General features: G+C 61.7%; 2 protein-coding genes across 3 annotated transcripts in view; both read right to left on the minus strand.

Moving 5' to 3' along the window:
- Positions 1–13,275, minus strand: part of ARHGEF17 (Rho guanine nucleotide exchange factor 17) — a 36,592-nt gene extending 23,317 nt beyond the window's left edge. Inside the window, 1 exon segment of the mRNA XM_082763413.1 lies at positions 10,352–13,275. Coding sequence (XP_082619539.1) covers positions 10,352–13,249 — 2,898 coding nt within the window. The 5' untranslated portion in view covers positions 13,250–13,275.
- Positions 13,276–15,104: 1,829 nt separating this feature from the next.
- Positions 15,105–23,260, minus strand: P2RY6 (pyrimidinergic receptor P2Y6). Of its 2 annotated transcripts, none has more exons than XM_082751565.1 (2): positions 23,240–23,260; positions 15,105–17,551 (listed from the first exon to the last, which is right to left on the minus strand). In XM_082751565.1, exon 2 carries the CDS (start codon positions 17,523–17,525, stop codon positions 16,539–16,541), a length of 987 nt encoding a protein of 328 aa, XP_082607691.1. In that variant the 5' UTR covers positions 17,526–17,551; positions 23,240–23,260; the 3' UTR covers positions 15,105–16,538. The 2 variants fall into 2 exon arrangements, with proteins under 2 accessions (XP_082607691.1, XP_082607690.1); XM_082751564.1 differs by lacking the exon at positions 23,240–23,260 and adding an exon at positions 18,718–18,762.
- Between the last annotated feature and the right edge of the window lie 1,670 nt (positions 23,261–24,930).

A 24,930-nucleotide genomic window follows, 5' to 3' on the forward strand; every position in this document is an offset into this window, starting at 1 on the left:
AGCTCGCATTAATGAGGGAGGCCGGAGGGGCTGGCTTAGCTGCTCTTTTCCCTTCTTTGACTGCTGGGCTCCGGTGATTCATCCCAGGAGGACGCGGCCCGGCTGTCATTTTTCTTTTGAAGTGTGAGAAAAAGCCAGATTTAAAAAAAAAAACAACGAGATGGAGCAATTTTGCCGGGATGTGAGGAAGGGCGCTGAGCACCCCGCGCCACCCCGGTGAGCCGGGATGGGGCCGGGGAGAAGGAGGGAGGCTCATTTCCCGAAGGAACAAAAACTCATCAGGCAAACACGCGGCGGGGCAGCAGGGCTTTTCCCACGTGGTTTTAATTGAAATCGGGGCCTGCCTCGCTGGGAAGGGCTGCGAGGGGTTCTCCTGCCCCTCTCCAAAACTTCGGCGCATCCCGCGGCATCCTCCCGTGCCGTACCCGCGCCGGGACCACCGCTCCATCCCCAAATCCAGGCTCCATCCCAAATCCAGGCTCCATCCCGTCCCATCCTCCCGGCCACTCCGTGATGCTCATCCCTTTTTCCACCCCCGGTGTTTCTCCCCACCACGCCGAGCCTTCCCAAAACTCCCTTCACCCCAGCCCCCTCGGCGCGGCCGGGGCCGGAGGGGCGCCCAGAGGGTTAAGCGTGCCGCGGGGGGCGAGGGCTGCCGGGCCCTAGAGCGCCTTTCACCAAATATGGAAGGTTTTTGCCTCAAGTTTTAGTCACGCAGGCCGGCCGGAGCCCAAGAGCGCTGCTTTCCAGATGCTTAGGTCAGACTGCAACAACACGGCCCTGCTCCCCCCCTGCCGCCTCCGGCCCCGAACGGCGCCCGGCCGGGCTCCCTCGGCCCCGACCCGCCAGAAAAGGGGCAGCACCGGTGCTGTGTCCCCCCCAAAATTCATCGCTGAGCCCTCCTTTGGCTCCTGGGTTGGTGCAGGGACCCGGTGCAGCACCCTGCATCCCTGGTACCCCGTGAGCATCCTCCTCCTCTGCCCCGTGCAGCAGGATGCGTCTCACCCCGGTGCCATCCCCTCCGGAGCAGTGCGAGGGTGCTGGGCCTGTCCCTTCCCGCTGGCACACGTGGGTACAACACGGCCTGGGTGCACGGTGGCACGGGGCAGGGTGCCTGGAAAGCTGGGGGTCCCAGGAGGGTCCCAGGAGGGTCCCTGCCCGGTCCCCAGGAGCTGATGGGCACCAGGAGTTCCCCAGGAGCTGATGGACACCCAGAAACCAAGAGGCACCCAGGAGCTAAGGGCCACCAGGAGTCCAGGGGTGCACAGGAGCCACCCAGGAGGCCATGGACACCCAGGAGCTGATGGACACCCAGCAGCCAAGAAGCACCAGGAGTCCAGGGACACCCAGGAGCTGATGGGCACCCAGGAACTGATGGGCACCCAAGGGCCACCAGAAGCTGATGGACAGCCAGGAGCAACCAGGAGTCCATGGACACCCAGAAACTGATGGACACCCAGGAACCAAGAGGCACCAGAGTCCAGGAGCCGATAGGCACCCAAGGGTCACCAGGAGCTGATGGGCACCAAGAAGCCACCAGGTGTCCACAGACACCCAGGAGCTGATGAACATCCAAAAGTCACCAGGAGCTGATGGACACCCAGGAGCTGATGGACAACCTGGAGCTGATGGGCAACCAGAAGCCACCGGGTGTCCATGGTCACCCAGGAGCTGGTGGGCACCCAGGAGCCACCAGGACCTGACGGACACCCCAAAACCCCAAGCAGACCTTGCCCTGCCCCTACCCCAGCCCCACACGTGTCCCCCTGCTCCAACCATGCCCCAACATCCACCAAGAGAAGCCCTCAGCTGAACCCCTCCTGCCACCACCCCCAGCACCACCCGCGCCCCGCGGCCACCCCCAGCCCCCCTGGCACAGCAGGGCCACGGCGGGGAGACGGTGCTGGGAGGGTGGTGGGGGAGGAATTTTTGGGGGGGGGGGAGCACGAGACCGCCCACAGCACGCGCCGCGTCACGGCGGGGCGAGAGGTGACGCCTTCCCCGGCGTGTCATTGTCACATCATTGGGTGAGGGGGGGGGGACACAAAAGGATGCTGAGGCATCTACTGACCTGCGTCGGGTGCGGGCGGCCGGGGGGCGGCCCCCGTCTCTGGTCCCCGAGGCTCTGAGCCATCTACATCCCATCGCAGCGGGGCTTTTGGGGCAACCGAAAAGCGAGAGCGAAAAGAGCACCTCCGTGTCCCGGTCCCCTCCCTGCCCCGTGCACGGCACCGGCTCCTGCTGCGCGCCGTCCCCGACCGATAGCGACAGGATCGCTGCCGGGGGGGGGTCAGGATGAAACCCGTTAAATAAAAAAAAATAAAATAAAGAATTTAAAAAAAAAAAAAAAGCAAGGAGAAGGATGCCAAATCAGGGCAGGCCGGCGAGTCTCCTGCTATCCCGGCTAAAAAAAGCAGGAAACCATATCCCGGGCCGGGAGATGCCAATCTTCCCATGCAAACAACTCCCTGCTTGTTTTCTTTGGAGAGTACCAGCGGGCCGGGGAACGTGCGGTCACAAATAGCAACCCCGTGGCCCTGCCAGGGAAATATTAACCAGTCCTGCTCGAGCCACGCTGCTGGGCTGTCCCCCCTGGCCGTCCCACTGCTGTCCCCTCGCCGGTCCCGCTGCCAGCCTGCTGTTGGTCCCACGGCTCCTCCAGGAGGGACCCGATGGGTGATGCCACCACGCAGCGCCGCGGGTGTCCCTCTCCCAGCGCATCCCTGCCCCGATGCCAAGTCCTTGTGGGGTCCCGTGGTGGCTCGGATGTCACCGGTGTCACCCCTGGTTCCCAAAAAGGGATGAACACCGGGACGCAGGGGCAGGATGGAGTAGTCTCTCCAGCCTGATGCCCTCAGCATCACCCACAGCCCTAAAATTGTAAGGATTCGACTTAAAATGAGTATGGGTTTCGGTGTAAGACTTCTGGGGGGACGCAGTTTGGGGTTTGCGCTGCTCCTGGCCACAGCCACGGGGTGACTGGTCCCAGTAGCTGGTGTGGACACGGACTGGGAGGCTGGGCACCAGAAGGTGAGCAGCTCTGCGCCCTCTCCTCCAGCACCAGCGAGCCGCTGGAATATTTTTACCCAGATGCTGATTTTCGCTCTCCCTCCGATTGGCCGGGCCGCGGTTCCCAAAGACCCAAAAGCAAACACGCTATTTATAGAGAGAGTTCATTTACTGGAGCCTTTCCCTTTGAAATTCCTCACCCATCCTCGCCATGGAAACCGAGAGAGCCCGGAGAAACAGCCCCACCGGGACCAAACATCGGAGCTTTAAAAAGAGCCGGGCTGGGGGGAGCGGGGGTGGAAGCGACCCGTGTTCTTCTCCGGACACGTCCTGGGTTGGAAAGAGCACGGTGGAAATTGGTGGAAAGCTCCTGTGGGTCTGGCTCTGCACGCTGGGCTTGGTGCCTTCAGCTTCTGGGGTCGGGGAAGGTGGAGTGTGGATGCTCTGCGTGGGGCGTGGAGGGGCTGGGGGTGGTGGGATGGGGTAAGGGAGGGAGGTGGGGGGAGATGGGGGAGATGGGGGGATGGATGGAGGGATGGATAAGGATGGAGATGGATGGATGGAGGGATGGATGGATGGATGGATGGATGGATGGATGGATGGATGGATGGATGGATGTTTGGATGGATGGATGGATGGATGGATGGATGGAGATGGATGGAAATAGCTGGATGGATAAGGATGGATGGATGGAGATGAACTGATGGATGGATGGGTGGAGAAGGAGATGTTTGGATGGATGTTTGGATGGATGGATGAAGAAGGATGGAGATGGATAAGGATGAAGATGGGTAGAGATGGATGGACGGGGGAAAAGAGTGGAGATGAATGGAAATGGCTGGATGGAGATGGGGATGGAGATGGAGATGATGGAGATGGATGGACGGATGGATGGATGGATAAGGATGGAGATGAAGATGGATGGATGGACGGATGGATGGATGGAGATGGATGCACAGAGATGTACGTACAGATGGAGATAAGTGGATGGAGATGGATGGATGGATGGGGATGGATGGAGATGGATGGAGATGGATGGAGATGGATGGAGATGGATGGAGATGGATGAATAAGATGGATGGAGCCAGGTGGGTGGAGATTGATGGACATGGATAGGTGGAAGGAAGGAAGGAAGGAAGGAAGGAAGGAAGGAAGGAAGGAAGGAAGGAAGGAAGGAAGGAAGGAAGGAAGGAAGGAAGGAAGGAAGGAAGGAAGGAAGGAAGGAAGGAAGGAAGGAAAGAAGGAAGCTCCCATCTCACCTTGTGCAATGACACCACCTCCTCCACCCACAAGCTGGTGAACGAACCAGAAACCTCCTCTTGCACCCGAATTTAGGAGAAGTCCCTGACTGGACTCCAAGGTCGGCGCTACACTGGTGTAATTGGGACTGGCCGGGTGCTGCCTATGGTGGTGGGGCTGTGCTGGGCAGGTGGTGGGGCTCGAGGAGGACGAAGAGCTCAAGGTGGATCGGGCTTGGGGCAGACGTTGGGTCTCAAAAACGAGCAGAGGCCAAAGGAGTCTTCCTTGGCACAGACACACGAGTGCACCAGCACCAGGAAATTCCCTGTATGGGGATTTATAAGGGCAGCACGAATGGGGATGTCCCCGTGCACCCCTGCACGTGCACCCCAACACCAGGGAAGTCCTCGTGCACCCTTGCACGTGCAAGCCAGCACCACAAATCCCCCCTTGCACGTGCAAACCAGCACAACAGACCCCGCTGTGCACCCCAGCACCGAGGATGCCCCCATCTCCATGCCCCCCCAGCACCAAGGGACGTCCCCGTGCCCCCCTACGCGTGTCCCTAAACACCTGCACGGGGCTGGGGGCTGCTGGGCGAGGCTGGAAGCGGAGCCCACGCCCGGCCCAGCCTCCCCACCCTTTCTGCAGAATCGGGGCTTCGTGCCAGGAGCCTGACCTTTGGGTGCGCAGCCGTGGGCCAAGGCCAGCCCCCGGCACGGGGCCCAGCCTGGAGCTAACCCTCTCGCTCCGGGGCCGGATCCTGGGCCCCCTTCATCCTTCAGGCACGAGGGGTGTTTGCAACCCAGCCCGAGAGCCGGCATCCATCACCCTTCCGAGTTCTTTTCCTAATTAATTACAGGCTTTAATTACAGGGAGCGCAGGCGCTGCTGAGCCACAACCGGCGGGGTGCAAATAGGGTGGGAGTGATGGGTCTGCGCTGTGCACGGGGGACGAGGGACAACGAGGAGGGGGTGACACCAAAAGTGCCCTCTGGTCTCTGGGTCAGCACTTCCCAAACCCCAAAATGCACATCCCAAACCCCAAATGTCCCCAAACCCCCCAGACCCCACAGGTCCCTCTATGCTGATGTCCCCAAAGGGTGACGAGCCACCCTTCCCGAGCTGGTGTCCCTACAGGCCGTGCCTGCTGGCACGGGCACAAACCAACCGCAGCAATCCCAAAATACGGCTCCCTTCGCCATCCCAAAACCACACGGCCACGGGAATATCGGCTGCGGGGGTAAAAATAGCCCGAAGCTCGCTGCCTCCTCGTTAGGGATGCTTCATTAGGGCTCACCAGCGGGGAATACGAGGCTCCATCCTATAAGCCATGGGGTGGGATGCCAGGGGGCTGCACGGCCCCGTGTCGGCCCTTCCCGTGCCTCAGTTTCCCCTGGAAAAGAGCCGGGATAAGATTCGGGCGAGCCCTTGGCGCTGGGGAGAAGAAAGCAGAGATTCACCCACCCCCCCCTCCCACCCCGGCCGTGTAATTATAGATTTCCAGAAACGCCAAAACCCGAGAAAACTCCCAGCCGTGGCCCAAAACCTGGTTTCTATGGAGATCGGCGAGGAGGGAGGTGGGGGAAAAGGAGCAGGGGGACGAGCGGGTGCCCGGTGCCCAACTCTGTGGAGGAAACGTTACCGGTGGGACAACGTCCAGAGGACTTTTTGTGCTTTTTGCTGCAAATCCTTGCTTTTTTTTTTCCCCCAGGACCACCTTCACGTCTCGTCCCTGCACCCAGAAAAAAGGCAAAGAGCCCCCGATGGGACAGAGCCGTCCCAGGGGGGGACAAACTCGTGGCTGGGACGAGGATGCTCCCAAGGGGGTGTACCAAAACCAAAAGATGCTCCAACCACCGAAACCCCAATGCAACCACCTTTACACGACGCATCCCCGTCCACCACCCAAAAATCTGCCCCCTCTCCACTTTTGGGGGAAGAAATCAACATTTTTGGCTCCCTCCATCCCATCTCATCCCATCCCCGGTGGGGAGCAGCAGGTGGGGAAGGCAGCGGCCGGGCGGCTCCGGGGCCACGTTCCCATGGCTTGTCCGGTCCTGCGAGGTGCTATATTGAAGTCAACATTTTCCTGTTTAATCCGACGGCTGCTAAGTCAACAAACAGAAGCGTGGCAACGAACAGACCTCATTTTCCACCCCCTTGGGGCGCTGCACATACGTGTGCATGGGTGTGCGCACACGTGTGCCACCCATCCCGGCGGCTCACGGGATGCCGCCGGGCTCGGCGGAGCCAGAAAAACTCCTTTTTTCTTCTCCTTTTGATGCGTTTTTTTTTTTTTTCTTTCTTTCTGCCTCGAAAGCAGCATTTCTTCCCGCATCCTCCACGCTGCGAAAGGGTTTTGTCATCCCGCACGGCGCAGGGGGGATAAAAACCTCGTGCCCAGGTTTCGAGCGCGGCCGGAGGAGCTCTCCGGCACCAGGGACGCCTTGGCCGGCTCCGGCCCCACGGAGAATTGCTGGAAGGCTCCCAGGACAAACAGTCCTGCTGCCGAGGGAGAACAGCACGTTACAGCCACCCGCCGGCACACGCAGCTCGGGAAAACGCCGGCACAGCGGCGCTGCCCCGCTCTGAAATCACCGGTGCAGCGAGGAGCCGGGGGGGGGGTGTTTGGGTAAAGGTTGGGTTTTGCCGTGCTGAGAGCAGCCGGAGGGATTTGGTCCGTGTTTTGCTTGGGATTGTGGATGTCTGTGCCCTCCCCTTGCTCTGCGTATGATAAATAAGTTGGGGGAAAAAATAAAGAAACAAAGCTGGTGGTGTTGGGAAGGGTGGAGCGCGCAGTGTGCCGAGCCTGCAGCACTGCCGAAGGCGCTCGAGGGGGATCCTGGATGGTGAGCATCAAACCCAGCGTGGATTAAAGTGGGTGCTGAGCCCACTGGGAGCACAGGGGTGGGTTTATTTGGTGCTTCTGGCCACCTGGGGACCTCGCTGTCCCCGCACGGTGCCAGCATCCTCGCCTCCGCCGGGCACGGCGGGGAGCACTCGTGCATCCAGACCTCAACAGGAGGAGAGCGTTAGGTTCGTTAACTGCAAGCCCTAACGAGCCAGGAGCAGGCAGAGCTGCAAACCGGGAGGATATCTCGGGGGAATAACGCCGCAGGACTGCCAGACCCCGCTGTTACTCCCTGGAGATGGAGACCAGCACGGACAGATGGCACGACGCTTCGGATGCCCCCAAAGTCCCCATGGAGCGGCGACAATGTCACCGAGCGGAGCACCAGCCTCATGCTGCTGCTGCAAGCCAGAGCCCAGGAAGGGGGAAATAAATAAAAAAATAAAGATAATTTCTTCTCCGAAGGTCCAGGAGGGCGTAAATCTCCGCTCGGTCCCAGGTTATATCCGGCCTTTGGTGCTCTGCCCTGTAACGAGAGCAACTCGGTCCCCCTCGGCCCCCCCGGCCACAGCTGGTGCCATCTGAAGTAAAACATCCCAGCTCCGCTCTCCAATAAATCAAAGGGGAAATAAAATACGGGTTTAAGTTCTCTTATGGCTGCGGCACAAAGGAAGCCGAAGGCAGGAGAGAGATTCAAAGATACGGCTGCAGCCTTGCCCTTAAAAGGAGAAATTCGCCCCCTCGGTGCCGAGTCCGGCGGGTTCAGGCAAGGTGAGGAGCATCCGCCAAGGGGTCCGGCCCCTCCGTGTCCCGTGCTCCCAAGGTGATGCTGAGCCAAACTGGGCTCCCAGTTGCTCGTGACTGGTGCTGGAGTTGGTAGGCTGGGGGAAAATCCGCCTAAAATGAGCCCAAAATCGGTTCGGATGCTCCCGACCAGCTGTGCCAGGAATCGCCATGCTTGATGGTTTTTTTTTTTTTGACGCCTTTTGGCACACTTTTTGCCCCGAGATCTCCAAGTCTCTCACAAACCACTAATCACTCCCCTGAGAGCCAGACCCTCGCCCCACCAGGCGCTTGCTCCGTGTCAGCGTTGGCCAAAAACAGGGCAAAATCACCCCAGAATTTACCCCAAACCCCTTTCCGGGGATGCTCTTCCCGCATCTCCCCGAAGCTCCTCGCTCTTGGACGGCTGCAGCAGCGATGGATAAAAGGGACGTGTGGGAGGAAGACGAAGCAGTCGGGGTGCTGGAGTCCCCTCCTCGCCCCCGGCGTGGATTTTATCCCAAGATTTTGCCCCCTTCCAGCTCCAATTCCCTCCAACCGGCGCCGGAGGCGTCGACCGACTCCACACCAAAAATTTTTTGTGTGCAAACGAGCGTGCAAAAAAAGAGGGCGCCTTGCAGCTGCGAGCCGGCCGAGCTGCTATTTCGGCAGCCTGGGGCTGGGAAAATAACCCAGCCTGCAACCACCCGCACCCATCTGCGGGGCTGGGACGTGACGCGGCACCCAGCACCCACCCAGACACCGGGGCTGGGTTTTCTCCTCTCCTTTCCTTTCCAACTGCTGGAGAAGGAGGCAGGGGGATGGTGAGGGCAGAGCCCACCAGACTGCACGGAAAAAAAAAAGGGTGGATTATGCAGAAAATGGGTGGTGATAAGGGGACGGGGAGTTATCGCCCACCCTCGCCCTAGGGCACGGATCAAAGCCGGCGCTGCTCCATCCCAGCGCGGGGCCGTGGCACGGAGAGATCTGTGGGACCGCAGTGGGATCAGCAAATCCTACATCCCCTGGTGTCTCCCCATGTCTAGGGGGATGTGGGGAGCCCTCCAACCCCGGCACCATGGGGATGGAGCATCCCATCCAGTGCTTTGCCCTCCCAAGGCCAAATCCCCTTGGGATTTGCCAAGAAGATGCCGTGTCCAAGATGCTTGTTCGCAGCAGTGGGGTCGAGTCTCCCACCCCTTATCGCAGTGCCACCAAGATCCACAGGACATTGGGCCAACCCAGGTGCTCGGAGAAGGGATCCCGCTCCAAGAAAACCCACCAGGACCCCAAAACATTCAATTTGTTGCTGCTCGGGGATGAAGATGGGGAAAACACCCGAATTTTGTGCACGCACGTGCGCCACGGATAAATCTCCCTGCTCTACATCTCGGCCCGGCCAGGAAGGGTTACGCTGCCCGGGCACTTCTCCTTGGGCGGCCGGAGGCTTTGCAGGGGATTCGCACAATCCCAGCCTCCTGGCCACCATAAATCACCACCGAAATGGGATTTGGCCCCCCGTGGGTATTTCTGGGCTTCGCCCCGGCGCCGCGCGTTGATGTCAGCCCACGGGGACTCGTGCTGAGTTATTAAAAGCCCGGTGGGCGCGGGAGGCGGCGGCGCTTGCGAGCGTGGCATCGCTTTTCCAGCAGCTTCGTTCCCCCCTCATCTGTGCTCCCGTGTCCCCGCTTGCACCGGCGAGCAGGGAAGACCCCAAAGCCAGCGACCCCAAAGCCGACCCCCGGGGAAAGCAAAACGCCTTTTGCCCCAAAAACCCATCCCCCTGAGCCCGCCGGGAGCAGCATTAATTAAACGGGGTAATAAAACCTTCACAGACACTTTTTTTCCCCCTTTTCCTTTAGTTTTTAACGTGCACTTTTCTGGTAAGCCATAAACCTCAGCTTGGTCACCACGAGCCTTGAGCTGAAAAGTTTTAGGGGAAAAAACCACACTTGCTCTCGTTCAGCACATTTACACAGGGAACAACTGCAAGACACGGCACTTTCGGGGTCAGAAAGTGCTGGTTTGCTCCAGCAGGGCAGAATAGCAGGAATATATTTAAAAAAAAAATACAAATTAAGCCCCCTGCCATAGAAAAAGCAACTTCTGGTTCAGCGTTTCAGGCAGAAATTAAGCCCTGGCTGGTCAAGAGCACACCTGTTTCTGGGAACCCCATAGAGCATCGCTGGGAAATGCACCAGGAAGGCAACCCCGGATGTTTGGTGCTGTTTGACCCAGAAATTGCTTGGTTTCCACCCCAAAATCACCTACTTCTGGGGGTGGATCCCACAAGGACCACCCTCAGCACCAGAAAGGGCCGGCCCCTGTTTTGGGCCATCCAGCAGCGCTTCTCCGTGCCAACGGGAAGACTTTGGTCCCCAAAAGGGCCACGCGGTGGGGAGGGGACCCCAAAACACCCCCGCCACCCAGGGGGGGACAGTCCCCACAAAGCCAAACACCGGGGTTTTGGGGCGAGAAGGGCACTTACCACTTGGGGCTTGCTCCTGGGGTCGCTCTGCCGAGGGCACCGGGCGGGTTCAGGGGCGGTGGGCGTCACGGGCGAAGAGCGGGGTCCGTCCCCGGGGCCTGGGGACGTGTCACCAGAGTTGAGGGCCAGCATGTACCGCTTGGTGACATCCTCCAGCGACGGCGGCTGCGGGGCAGGGAAGGTCTTGACGGGCAGGCGGGTGGCATCCGGCACGGGGAGGTGGGCATGGTGGCCGGCGTGCGGCTCGGGGACCGAGATGGGGACGAAGGTGGCGGGCTCGCTGGTGTGGCGCACGTGCTTGGTGGCCGGGCGGGCCACCCTGGAGAGGCCGGGGGGCACCGGTGGAGGTTGGTTCTCCTGGTGGGACGCGCGGCTGGAGCGCTTCTTGGAGCTGCGCCGGGCGCCGCGGGGGGACAGCACCTCGGCGAGCTTGGGGTCGAAGCCGTAGCCCTCGTGTCCTTGGGGACGCGCCGGTGGAGATCTCTGCTCCGAGAGGATGGGCTCGCTGCTGGACGGCGGGATGCTGCCCTCCAGCTCGCTGATGGCTTCGCCGGGCCCCTCGAAGGCGCCGGCGGCCAGCTCGCCGCGCCGGCTGGGGTCGCTCAACGACTTCTTCTTGATGGTTTTGCCGTTGCCCTTCTCGTCGATGACTTTGTCCATGGCTCCGGGCTGGCTGACGATGGTCTGGATGAGGCTGCTGTAGTCCCGCAGCCCGTCGCTGCCCAGGGACAGGTCGCTGCCCGCGCTGCCCGCGCTGCCGGCCAACGCCATGGCCGCGGGCTGGGGGATGCCCCCCTTGGCGCTCAGCGAACCCAAGAGGTTGCTGTCGACGGAGAAATTCTTCGCTTCCTCCGCCACCGGGCAGCGCCGGTGGGGCATGGGGTCGCTCAGGGAGCGGTAGGGCTCGCCGCCGCCCTCCCCGATGCCGCTCTCGGCCCCGTTGGCACCCACCGAGGGGAATTTCCGCCGGCGCCGCAAGCTGCTGGGGGTGCTCGGGGCCTCCAAGGGTGCTTGGGCTTTGGTGGCCACGGGGACGTCTTCCAGTGCCATGGCTTGAGCCGGGGGCAGAGGCGGCTCGGTTGCAGTCTCGGTGGCATCAGGCAGCTGCCAGGCGGCCACGGCCTCGTGCAAGTCCCCCAAGGCCACCCCAGCAGGTCCCGGCTCCGGCTCGGTGACGATGCCCTCGTCCGTCACGCTCGACTCGTGACCCAACAGCTCCTCCACGGATTTCCTTCGAGAGAAATTCTCCAACTCCACTTCCTTCAACCTCCGCGTGCTCTCCGCCTGTCCCCGAAGGGCCACGTCCGTCCCCACGGCGGGTGCCACCTCCCCGACGCCCTCCACACCTCCGCTGTCCTTCTGCTCGGCCGCCAAGCCGTAGTCCTGCTGGGAACCCATCCTGCTGATCTTCTCGAAGACCTGCCTGGCCTCCTGGATGTACTGGTCCTGGATGACCACGGGCAGCGCGTCCTCGTCCCCCCGCCGCCCGCCGGCCGCCGGAGCCGCCGCCTCGTGGCTGCCGGCGGTGGCCAGGAGGAGCTCGGAGGAGCTCTGCTTCATGGTGCTCTGCAGGAAAAGCCGGCGCGTCCCCGATTTCTCGGAGCAGGTGAAGGACTTGGCGCGGCGCAGCGTGGCCGTCAGGTCCTTCAGCGTGGGCCGCTCGCCCGGCGCCCAGCGGCTGGGGGGCTGAGCGGCGCCGCGGTCCCGGGGGCCGGCCGGCGGGGGGACGACGACGTCGCAGCCCCCCTCGGCGAGGCCGATCCTCACCCCTTTCTTCTTCACTTTCAGCTCCGACAGGTCCGACTTGAGGAAGCTGAGGAGCGTCAGCGTCTCGGTGGCGATGTCGGGGTTGGACAAGGACTTGCGGTGCTCGGCCCGCTCCCCCGCCAGCTGCGGGCCCTCGCTCCCCAAATCCGGCCTCGCCTTGGCCGTGCCCGGCGGCACCTTGGGCCGCCCACGGGTTTGGGGTTGTCCCCAAGCCACCCCATCGCTCGGCCCGAAAGCGGGCGAGCGGCGGCCGCCGTGGAGGACCCAACAGCTGCCCGGCTGCTCCTCTTCCTTCAGCGTCTCCGTGCTGGAGTAGCGGCTCCCGGCGGGGCTGCCGAAGGGCAGGATGCTCACCTTGGCCACCCTGGCCACCACGGGGGCCGCGGGGGCCAGCGGTTGCCGGCTCCCCGACTTGGTCGGGCCCTCGCCGTCCCCTTGGCGGTTGGGGGCTCGCAGCAACCCCTCGCCCTCGCTGCCCGGAGAACCCCGGCTGCGGGGCGAGGAAGAGGAAGGCGAAGAAGAGGAGGAGGAGGAGGAGGAGGCCGGGCGGGCCGAGCTATGCCAGGAATGCGGGCCGAGCCCCGGCGCAGCCCCGCGGGGCGCCCGCAGCGCCGGGTGCGGGACGCGGCTGCGGGGAGGCGGCGGCGGCGGCGTTCCCCGTGCGCTGCCGCTCCCGTTGGCTTTGCCGCTCCCGTTGGAGGTCCCGATCCCTTTGGCGGTCCCGTTGGAGGTCCCGATCCCGTTGCCGGTCCCCGGGGGCTGCCGCCCGATCTCGCCGAAGAGTTTGCGCATCGCCGGGACGCTGGGCCAGCGCGGCTCCGCGCTCAGCGCCGGCCCCCGAGGCGGCGGCGGAGGAGGAGGAGGAGGAAGAGGAGGAGGTGGAGGAGGAGGAGGAGGAGGAGGAGGCGGCGGCGGCCCCGCATGGGCCGGGCCCGGGGGCTCCAAGCGGCCGAAACGCAGCGAGAGCTGCCGAACCGACGGGGCCAAGGCGCGCGCAGCAAAAACTTGGCCGCCCGGGGAAAAAAGCGACGAGGAGGAAGAAGAGCAGCGGCAGGGCGACGACGAAGGCTGCGAGGAGGAGGAGGAGGAGGAGGAGGAGGAAGAAACCCGGCCGCTGCCCCCCTCCGCCATTGTGTGCCCCCCCCCGCCGCCTCCTCCGCCCGCCCCCCGGCCCCGCCGGCAGCCCCGGCCCCGCTGCCCCCCGCCGCAGGCACCGCCCGGCCCCGCTCCTCCTCCGGGCTGCCAGCGGGCTTCATCACGCCCGCTTTGTTTTCTCTCCTTTTTTTTTTTTTTTTTTTTTTTTATTCCTTCCTTTTTTTCCCTCCCTCCCTCTTTTTTTTTTTTTTTTTTTTTTTTTTTTTTCCCTCGCCCCCTTCTTTTTTTATTTGTTGCATTCAAATAAACTTTCCCCGAGAGGCGGGGTTTCCTCCTCCCGGAGAGGGGGATGGTGGCAGTGGCCCTTTTGGGCTTTTTTTTTTTTTTTTTTCCTCCTTTTTTTTTTTTTTTTTTTTTTGGCGAGAGCAGCAGCAGAAGGAGGAGAGGAGGGAGAAAAAAGGGGAAGGGAAGGGAAGGGAAGGGAAGGGAAGGGAAGGGAAGGGAAGGGAAGGGAAGGGAAGGGAAGGGAAGGGAAGGGAAGGGAAGGGAAGGGAAGGGAAGGGAAGGGAAGGGAAGGGGCACAGAGCTGCTCAGGACGAGCACCAGGCTGCCTGCATCCCCCATCTCTCCCCTCCCCAGCTTTTGGTGTTTATTTGATTTTTTTTTTGGTGGGGAAACAGGATAAGGATGTGACTTTGGGTCACCCTGAGCTGGAGGGGAGAGCCCCCTTTTCCCTTTTTTCCACCTGGGTCTCTCCAGCCACGCTTTGTGGCTCATCCAAGGCCGGGCACCCCGTCCCCACCTCCCCAGGCACCCCAGCAGCATGCTGCCCCGCTGAAAGTTTTTCCTCCTTACTTTTTGGGTCCCCAGTGCTTGCTACGTGCAGGCAAGAAGCCCGTTCCCCCAAAACAAGACAGCAGATTGACCTCCGGGAAGTGAAAATGAATGGGACGACCCCGCTTTGCAGGGCTGCACCACGTAAAGGACGCTGCTATCTGTGTCTCTCGGCCCCAAACCCCCATAAATGCATTTTTTTCAAGAATTAAAAGCACCTCCGGCAACGCCGTGGATTCCTTCCCTGGCTCTCCCTTCCCTCCCACCACCTTCCTGCCCCGCTGCCCCCAGGGCTGGGTGGCTCCTGGGCCTGTTGATGACGTCCCCAAGCTGTCAGTGGCATTTGGGATGGAATTTAAGGCAGAACCCTCCCGGCCCCATCCCCGAGGTGTGCCCATCACCGTGGCTTTGGGACCTGGCGGCACCAAGGGACCCACTGATGGGGCTTGGCAGGAAGGAGCAGACCCCCGAGGCCAGGAAGACCAAAAGTGGAAAAACCGAGCTCCAAGTGCCTCAAAAACACCCCAAAGTTGGCGATTCCACCTCCTGGACCTCTTTGGGATGTCCTGGATGCCCCTGCCCCAGCCTGGGGTGCCCCCAGTGTGTCCCCAAACCCCTCCGAGGCACCCAGGTGCTTGCACACCCCATGAAGGTGGCTTGGGGCCATCCACGCTCATGGGCAGAAAAAAACAAAATACATTCCTTTCTGCCTTTTTTGGACTTCCTTGGGGCTTTTTACAAAGCTTTTTGGGGTCACACCCGGCTGGGTGTCCCCCTCCCCGGCAGCCCCCCGGCCCCGCCGCCTCCCCGCAGACATTTCCCAAAACGCGAAGTTTTTGCGCCCTCTCCAAACCTGAAGATTTTGCGCCCTCTCCTGGGTCCGGGCGGCGTGGCCGAGCCCGAACCCCGGCGTCACCCCCCCCGGCGCCTTTCCTTTGTCCGGGAAAACTTGGGGACATCACCGTCCCTGCGGGTTTTTCCCTCCGACCACCGTGTTTTTATTTTTTTTTATTTTATTTTATTATTTTTTTTTTCCGCAGCACGCAAAAATTGCGGGGATGGGAGACCCCAAAAACGCGTGGGAAGAGATCCCAGCGCCGAGAGCTACGGCCAAGGGGAACCCCGAGGCCACCCCTGCCTCCTGCACCCCAAACTCAACCCCACATAGGGATTTCCCCAAGGTAAATCAAGGGATCGTCCACCCTAGGTGCTGGCAGGGTTATTTGGGGCTGGCTCTGCCCTTCAGCCCTCCCTGAATTCAGGTGTGTCCGGATGCGGCCACGGGTTTGCGACGAGGGATCTGGGATTAACGGGGTGCTCGGCCGGGTGGCTTTGTGCAAGCAGCCAGGCTGGAGGGCTGCTAATCCCCGAGATTTGAAGCAAATTGCTTCAATCGACTTAATCGACGCGATTACGGCCCACAGACACCTGCGGGTATGGGTTTGCAAAGTGTATTTGGGGTTGGGGTGGCTCCGTGCACAACGTTGCCCCGCTCGGATGCGTGCATATATACGGTACATAGCGTGTGCAGGTCCTCGTGCAGGACCCCTATAGATATAGGGGAAGGTTCAGTCTGTACGTCCTATATTATAGGGGACTGGCAAAGCAGTTAGAGGTACAGCCACGGTGCCCAGCCTCTCGGTGGCCTTGGGATCGGCTGGGCTCCTCGTGTGGGTAAGGTGCAACCCTATAAAACGTGATGCGTTGGTTCATCCAGCAGGCTCAGCCTTGATGTCCGGTGTCACCCGGGTGCTGGGTGGCAGTGGCAGGGGTCTCCCAGTTCCTGGCATCGTGTCCGGGTGGGAAATATGGCATCGGTGTCCTGGTCCCCCTCACTGTCCCTCGCCAGCTCCCCGTCTGGCCAGGGATGCCCTCTCACCCTTTCGAAGCACCAGTGGCACCAGTGGCCCCATGTCTTTTAGTGGTCTGGTCCCATTCTGGGATACACCGGTGTTACCCCAAAATGTCAGTGACACCCATCTGTTCCTCTCCTGGGTCCACAGAGGTGCCAGAAATGGTTTGTGGGGGCTGTTGGTGTTCAGGACCCCAAAACTGCCCCATAGTCTCGGTGGCGGGGCACAGAGCCATGTTCCCCAGGTGAGTACAAGCCAAAAATTCCTCCCCAGATGAGGGAAAGCTCAAAACATCTTTTGGGGGCAGAAATCCCCCCCTGAGCAGCCCACCCGGGCGGCCCCATCCCTTCTCCCCACGCTCCCACCGCCTCCTCCGTGGTCCCCCCAGTGGTTTTTATTGCTTCGGTGCTTCAGCCTCCACCAAAAGGTGGCACAAAGCAGCTAAAAAAAAACAGGACGGCGTCGAGCAACCGGCGGAGGGCAGCCCTCGGAGAGCGGGGACACCGCGTCACAACCCCCGTGGGCTGGAAGCAAGCTCTGGAAGCTCAGGAGATGTCCCCCAGGGCGCGTCCCCGTCTCCGCGCCAGGCGGCTTTGAGCCAAAAAGCGCTCCGGTGACACCGAGGTGGCCTCGTCTACCTAGGAGCCGTAGGTGACGCAGTGGTCGTGCCGCCACTTGGAGCTCATCTTGTCGAGGAGGTAGCGGGTGCTCTCGCGGAACTTGCGCTGGGTGAAGTAGAAGAGGATGGGGTCGAGGACGCTGTTCATGCTGGCGAAGGGGCGCGTGCACTTGTAGGCGATGGCGAACGCCTCCAGCAGCGGGCAGGGCAGGCCGGGCGAGGAGCGGACGATCAGGTAGATGGTCTTGGTGAGGTGGAAGGGGAAGAAGCTGATGGAGAAGACGATGACCACGATGACGATCATGCGCACGGCCTTGTCCTTCTTCTTGTGCACCGCCAGGCCGATCAGCTCGTCCCTCTGGCACAGGATGCGGGCCATGCTGCAGTAGCACCCCAGGATGGCCACGAAGGGCAGAAGGAAGCCGGTGACGGTCAGCGTGATGCCGTAGGGGAAATAGGAGGCGGAGAGGTCCGGGGGGCTCAGGTCGTAGCAGACCGTGCGGTTCCTCTGCGTGCCCGTGGAGGCGAAGATGAAGGTGGGCAGGCACTGGGCGACCACCACGGACCAGACGGCGGCGCACACCAGCCACGTCAGCTTCTTGCCTTTCTTTTTGTGCCACGAGGCCAAGGGGTGGCAGATGCCCAGGTAGCGCTGGATGCTGATGCAGGTGAGGAAGAGGATGCTGCCGTGCAGGTTGGTGTAGAACTGGAAGCGGACGAACTTGCAGGTGAAGTCCCCGAAGGGCCAGTAGTCCTTCTGGGTGTAGTTGTAGATGAGGAGAGGGAGGGAGCAGACGTAGAGCAGGTCGGCCGTGGCCAGGTTGAGCATGTAGATCATGGTGCGGGTCAGCGCCTTGCGGGCCAGCCAGATCTGCCCGATGACCACGGCGTTGAGGGGCAGCCCCAGCAGGAACACCACCGAGTAGACCAGGGGCAGCAGCACCTGCTTGAACTCCTCGTGGAAGGTGCACGAGTTCCTCCCGGCTGTGACGTTGGCCATGCTCATGGTCCCCTCTTCACCGGCGTTGGCACCTGCGGGTGACAAAAAGGGGACACTCGGTGGCTTGGCCATGGGGTGACACATCCGGGATGAACCCGGATCAGTGCATGCAACCCCATAGCCTCAACCTTCCCCATCGTGGCTTTTGGGGTCTGTTGGGTGGAAGGAGCAGCACTGTGCGGGGTGGTGGCCACTTGGGGACAGCGCGGCGGCCACCGCCGCCGCCGCCCCGTGGTGCTGGCACTTTGCACAAGGCCAAGCTGCTCTTCTGCCGGATGGGCAGAGCTGCTAAAGAGGAAATTGCAGCGGAGCCTTCAGTGATGCAGCGAGCTCAGCCCTTGTCCCCTGGTCCTCTGCAGGGGGTGCCAAAACCCTACAGCGAGCCACCCGTTTTGGGAGCCGCCACCAGTGCCGAGGGACGCGCGGATGTTTCACGGGCGCTTTCATCCAGGGACGGAGAGCAGCACCTCCCTGGTTCTGGAGGTTTTGGGGTCTTGGGGGTGATGCCAGCCCATCCAGGTGGCCCCTGGGCTTCTGGGGACGAGGCCACCCGCTCCGTTATGGGGCTGGGAAGCTGCGTCCCCGAGCCAGAGGCTGTGACCGGAGCCTGCTCTGCCGGGAGAGCGGGTTGCGAGCAGGCAGTGAAAGGAGGAGGAAATAAAACCCCACAAAAGGCAGCAATCACTACAAAACCACAGAGGCCCCGTCCCCCGCCCTGCCACCGCCACCCTGCCCATGTCGCTTCGCCGGGGCCCTCGCCTGGCACCCATGGGTGCTGAGCACGCCCGAGGTGGTTGGAGCGCCCGTGGCAGCGGCGTGCGGAGCGGCTTCTCCTGCCTCTCTCAGTTCCTCCCCGGGTCACCCTCATCCTGCAGACCTGTCTGCGACCTCGGCACCCACTTCCCCTCTTCGTGACCCCCCCGGGGCTGTGCGGGAACCAAAGGGACACTGAGGCAGGGAGAGGATGGTCAGGCTCCCTTATTTTTTTGGGGGGGCACCAGGCTGGAGCATCAGCTCCCCTGCTGCCACGCACCCCCTGCGTCCCCCCCTACCCCACTGCCCTCCCCCGGGACCCCAAGGTGGAGCAGCACCCACCTCTGGATCCTCGGTCATCCCACAGCTCGTGGGGATCACTGCTGGGAAAAGGGGGAGAAGAGAAATAAGGGACGAGGTGGTCTGCGAGGTGCTGGGGGCTTACCCTTTGGGGTGCCCGGAGTGCTGGGACCCGCCGCCCGCTCCGGCTCCTGGCTGCGTCTGCAGCCCCGGGGGTTGTGCAACGCTTCCCCTTCCTGCCCCGACACAGCACCCCGGTGCTGGATGGGGAACTGAAACTGGGGTGAGCAGGGTGGGCACAGCGGGGTGGGCACGCACGGCACCGTATGGCCCCGCAGCGCACACAGGTGCCCATTAAGACACACGGACCCCAAAACACGTGTGTGCACCCCCAGCGCACCTACACACACGTGTGCACCCCCCTTACAGACCCCTGTGGACACGTGTGCACCCCTATGTCCCTGCACATGTAGGGACACCCCCTACACATACACCCCATACACCCCATACCCTAAAAACTCAGCACCCGGCCACCCAGTGACATTTGGGAAACGCCACCGGGGCAGGGAGACGCGCCCAGGTGGGGATGTGACAACGGTGCCACCGTGCCACCAGCACCCATGGGTGCCCCGGGCCACCTGGGTGGGTTTTGGGGCTGGGATCTAGGGTTGGGAGTTAAAGAAGAAGAATGGAAAAGGGCAGAGGCTGGAATGGGGCAGCTCCAGCTGCCACCGGTGCCACCTGTGGCCACCGAGCTGGGACTGTCACCAGAGCATTCCCCTGGGTGCTCAGCGGGACGTGCTCCGTGCCAGCACCCTGCCTGCCCCGGGAGGTGTGATTTTCAGAGCTCATTACCCTCTTTACCAATTTTTTCCCCCAAAATACCCCTCCCAGGTGGTGCAAATCACAGCCGCGAGCACAACCTTTCGATTAGGCACCAGAGAAGCCCCCCCAGCTGCCCAGAGCCCCCCATTTGCACCCCGCCACCTCCAAAGCTTCCAGTTTTTGAGTAAAACCACAGCAGACGCTCGCTCTTTCCCATCTCCTCCACCCTCTTCCATCGGTGGCTGATAACACCAGGACTTCGCTGGCCCATTTTCGGCTCCGTTCCCGCATCCCCGCTGCCCTCTCCCCCCTCCTCCTCCCTCCCCAAACCCCACCTTTTATATTTCTAAACCTGGCTCAGCCACGAGCGGAGCAAATCCGTTTGCCTCCCCGAATGCTGCGACTCCTTCCTAAATCCCCCGCTGGATGCAACGTGGGATCCTCGCAGGCTTTGCCACTGAAATGACTAATATTTACTAAATACGCGCATCCTTCCCCCAAATAATGCAGTGACTACGTCTGCTCTTCTCCCTTTCAAAGCAGGGAGCTGTCGTCATGCCCGGCACGTGCACGCTGAGCCTGTTCCTTCTTTTTAAACCTAAATTTGTCTCCCCTCTTACAGAGGAATTGGATGTTCCCCCTTGCTCTTTTCCAAGCAGCTCGCTGCTTTTTTCAAGAAAAAAAAAAAAAAAAGGCCACGGATGCGGGCGAAAGCCTTGTGGCACGGTGCCGGCCCATGCTCCGGGCTCGTGGCGAGGGACGATGTGACAAGGGTCGGGGTTTGTCCTTCCCGGCACCAGGGGTGGTTCCCGGATCCATCCCTCCTCTCCGGGAAGTATTCCCGAGAACAAAGCGGGTCGGATGCGGACGTTTGGTTGGGGTTTTTCATGAAATAGGGGGCACAATCATTGAAAGAGTCCCTTCTGCCCCAAAAAACACCCGAGTTAGAAGCGGCACCCTGCTCCAAGAGGTGGCCTTTGCTTGGCGTTTTGCCCTCTTTAGCAGATTTTGCCCCAAAACCACCTCTCCCAGGAGCGATTGTGAGAGGATGCTGAGGGATGTGCCCAAGGCTACGTGCACATACGGTGGCAGAGCGCTCCCGTCCCAAAATGAGCAGCACCAAAAGCACCACGGGCAGCCAAAAAACAACCCCAAAACGGGCTGCCCTGACGCCACGGCGATGGGCACGGGGCAAAACCCGGTGCCAACGGTGGGGAAGGGGCTGCCCCGTGCCAAGTGGGGGCTCTGCAGGGTGGGATTTATCACCGTGGGGTGGGAGAAGAGGGGAGCATTATCACCGGGGGGGGAGCAGCACGTGGGGAGGACAGAAAAGGGAAGGAGAAGTGGGGTGCTCTGCGGGCAGACGAGGAAAAAAAATGGGGGGGGGGAGGCCACGTCGGGGAGGCTTCTGGTGCTGCGCCGCCGTGGAAGCGAAAGCGGCGGCTCAGCAGATTTGCAGCCCTGGATGCGATGGGAAATCTCCAATTATTGATTCCCGGAGGAGCTGGGAGATCGATGAGGCCGGTTTGGGTTTGGGGGGCACGGCTGGGTGCTCGCCCCATGCGCACCCCGGTGTCCGCAGGCACCCCCCGCCCCGCTTCTCCCTCCTGCCCGTGCTTTGGTGCCCCAGCTGCAAAATAAACCCAGAGACAGCTCCGGGCTCGAAACCCGCTGGGTTGCACACCACACCTCGTGCAATATAAGTGGAAATCAGGAGAATTTGGGGCAGAATTACCTCCGGCACCCCTCATTGGTAACGTTTCCTCGAGACACCCCGGTGTTGTTACAAACCCTGCTTGGGGCAGCTCCCAGGAGCATCCCACGGGTGGCAGGACAGAATTAGGGACACGAAGGGATCCCGCAGGTTCGACGTGGCCAGGATCACCCCTTTCTCCCCGCACCCTTTTTCCCTGCGTGGGGAGGGAGAAGCCCCTTTTGCCGAGATGCTCTGGGCACGCCAGCCCTCCCCGTGCACGAGACGCATTTGCAAACCCATTATGCATGAAATAAAACAAATCTGCGCCGCCAGAGAGGGCTCCGGGGAAGGGATTAAGCAAAGCAGGTTCGGGAGGTGATGTGAGAAGGGGAAAACACGTAGCTCGGGGCTGTTTTCCTGCTCAGGAAAACAACCCCACACCTCCCGTGGGCTTTTTTTTTTTTCGGGTCTTTCCTCCTGCAGCCCCCACGGAGCGGGATTAGGGGGCAAGGAGCACAAAGGGGAGGTTTTGGGACAGGGACCGGGCAGCTCGCAGCCCCCACCGGGTGTAGGGTTTGTACAAACCCGTGGGTGTTTACCCACAAAGGGATATTTACACCCAGATGCTGCCCCACATATACACACAAACATATAGGTGGGTCTATAAACCCATAAATACGGGACTCACCTCCCCCCCCTTTGTATTTACAGCTCGATTTAAGCTTCTGTCCCCGTTTATACCTCTGTCCCTACAGCTGTACGTACCCATATCTGTATGGGTACGTACACAAAAAGGCTCCCAGCACCCCCAAGGTGGTTTTAGGGCAGATTTTAGGATGCTCCGCGTGCATCCCCAGGGACCCCAAGCACGTCCCCAATTGCCCGTGCCGTGGGAGGGAGCAGAGGGATTGGGGAGCATCGGGGGGAACCCGTCCCGCTGAGCTTCACCCCTGCTTTTGGGGTCACGGAGGGGTTTTGAGCCCCGCTCTGCAGCACCAGCTGCTCGACCTCCCCAAAATCCCATATCCATCGGGGGACTTGGCAGCTGCCGGCGAGGTGGACACGTCCATGCTCAGCCGGATCCCTGAGATGGGATGGGACGAGAGGGGTGCCCGTTTTAGGGAAAACACCCCCAAACCCCTGATCTGGGCTGTAGGGGGGGAGCCAGGGAGACCCCAAGACCCAGACCTGGGCTGCAGGGGGGAGCCAGGGAGACCCCAAGACCCTGATTTGGGCTATAGGGAGGAGCCGGGGAGACCCCAAGACCCCGACCTGGGCTGTAGGGGGGAACCGGGCAGACCCCAAGACCCTGATTTGGGCTTAGGGGGAGCAGGGGAGACCCCAAGACCCCGACCTGGGCTGTAGGGGGGAGCCGGGCAGACCCCAAGACCCCGACCTGGGCTGTAGGGGGGAGCCAGGGAGACCCCAAGACCCCGACCTGGGCTGTAGGGGGGAGCCGGGCAGACCCCAAGACCCTGATTTGGGCTTAGGGGAAGCCGGGGAGACCCCAAGACCCCAACCTGGGCTGCAGGGGGGAGCCCCCAAGACCCTGATTTGGGCTGTAGAGGGGAGCAGGGGAGACCCCAAGACCCCGACGTGGGCTGTAGGGGGGAGCCGGGCAGACCCCAAGACCCCAACCTGGGCTGTAGGGGGGAGCCGGGGAGACCCCAAGACCCTGATTTGGGCTGTAGGGGGGAGCCGGGGAGACCCCAAGACCCCGACCTGGGCTGTAGGGGGGAGCCAGGGAGACCCCAAGACCCCAGCCCACTCCCCACGGGTGACGGGTGCAGGGACTGGCCGTGCTATGGGCATGGGGCTGGGGGGCTAAAGCCAGCCGTGACCCCCCCCTAGATCCCAAAAAGAGCCCTCCCGAGGGACCTCAGACACCCTTGGGGTGCCCACTATCACCCCAAAAAAAGCAGCGGGGGCAACCCAGGACCAAATCCTTCCCCCCCCCACCCCGATCCCTTTCCCACCCTGACCACTCCACCCCGATCCTACCCGGATCCCTCTGCCCGGGTCGGGTTCGCTCCCTCCCTATTTGGGCTGGATTTGTCCCGATTCAACCCAAACCTCCCCTGGTTGGCCTCATCCTGCCCGGCTCGGCTCGGTTTGGGTTTTTTTTTTTTGGGGGGGGGGCACTTACCGGCAGCCGGGATGCTCCGGGGTGGCGGCGGTGTCGGTATTGGGAACACGGGGGGGGGCCCCGTTGTTGCCCTCCGGGTCCCCGCTCCGCCCCGTTCCGCCCCGCTCCGCCCCGCTCCGCACCATCCGGCACCTGCGGGGGGGACGGGAAAAAAAAGGAGGGGGACACGGCTGGGAAAGGAGGGAAAAAAGGGTGGGGGGATAGGCGGGTGGGGGGGCAGACGGATGGGGAAGAGTTGGGTGGGGACCAGATGGGTGGGGGCGCAGGGCTGGGTGGGATGCGTAACGGGATTTGGGGTGTGTGGCTGGATTTGGGGTGTGTGGATGGATTTGGGGTGCGCGGCTGGATTTGGGGTGTGTGGATGGATTTGGGGTGCGCGGCTGGATTTGGGGTGTGTGGATGGATTTGGGATGTGTGGATGGATTTGGGGTGCACAGATGGATTTGGGGTGCGCAGCTGGATTTGGGGTGTGTGGATGGATTTGGGGTGTGCAGCTGGATTTGGGGTGTGTGGATGGATTTGGGATGCGCAGATGGATTTGGGGTGTGTGGATGGATTTGGGGTGTGCAGCTGGATTTGGGATGTGCAGCTGGATTTGGGGGGGAAGCCTGGATTGGGGGACAGACTGATGGGGTCACAGTTGGATGGGGACTAGCTGGATGGGGGAAATATTTGAATGGGGTACAGCTGGATGGGGGTGCACAGCTGGATTTGGGGTGCACGGCTGGATTGGGGGAAATATTTGAATAGGGTACAGCTGGATTTGGGGTGCACAGCTGGGTTGGGGAACAGATGGATGGGGGAAATATATGAATGGGGAGCAGCTGGATGGGGGTGCACAGCTGGATGGGGGAACATCTGGGTGGAGAACAGCTGGATGGGGTTGTGCAGCTGGATGGGGAACAGCTGGATACGCAAGGACTGTGGGGTGGGGGGCACATCTGGATGGGGCAGCACAACTAGATGGGAAGCACAGCTGGAGAAGGTTCCCCATTGCCCCCGTGCAAATATCTGGGTGAAATGGGGTGTTGGGGTGCTCCTAAATCCCACCCCAAATGGGGTTTGCAGGGTGAAGGTTTCCTGCCCCATCCCACAGCTGGCTGACCCCATCCAACAGCTGGATCTCCCCGGCAGCCTGGCGAGCAGCCGGGCATCGGGGTCGGGTTTTCCCCACGGTGCTGGTGAGCGGGGCTGGGGCTGCAGCGGGGCGAGGAGCAGAGGAGGTGGCGGCACCTTCACCACTCATTAACCCGGCCCTAAAGGCAGCAGCGTGCTTCCTGAGCAGGGCTATTAAAGGGCAATAAGGAAAGGAGCCCGGGGCACGCGGGTGGTGGGAAAGAACCCAAGCATAAAGAGCCCGAGGATGCTGGTACCCCATAGGGTGGTGGGCTCTGTAGGATCCTGTGCTCAGCCCAGTTTTACCCCATAAATTATCCCTTTTTCTTCTTTTTATGGGGTTTCATGGGGGTGGGTGCCTGCCATCATCCCAGGTAACGGGACACGATGCTCCCCACGGAGCTGCGCGCCCCCACTACAAGCCGTAGGGTTTGGGGCACGGGCTCCAGCTGTAGGATTGGGGCCGGGGAGACGGAGCAAAAGCGCCTGGGTTCCTGCTGGCGCCTGCACCGGCATGGACAACGCGGGCTTTCATCGATCCTGGCGCTGCAGCCCTGCAGGGAGATGGGCTCTGG

Source organism: Aythya marila, assembly GCF_965140915.1.
Source record: "Aythya marila genome assembly, chromosome: 1".
NCBI lineage: Eukaryota > Metazoa > Chordata > Aves > Anseriformes > Anatidae > Aythya > Aythya marila.

Excerpts from the sequence above, each read along its gene's own strand:
- P2RY6 (XM_082751565.1), bottom strand. The coding sequence starts at position 17,525 with ATGAGCATGGCCAACGTCACAGCCGGGAGGAACTCGTGCACCTTCCAC.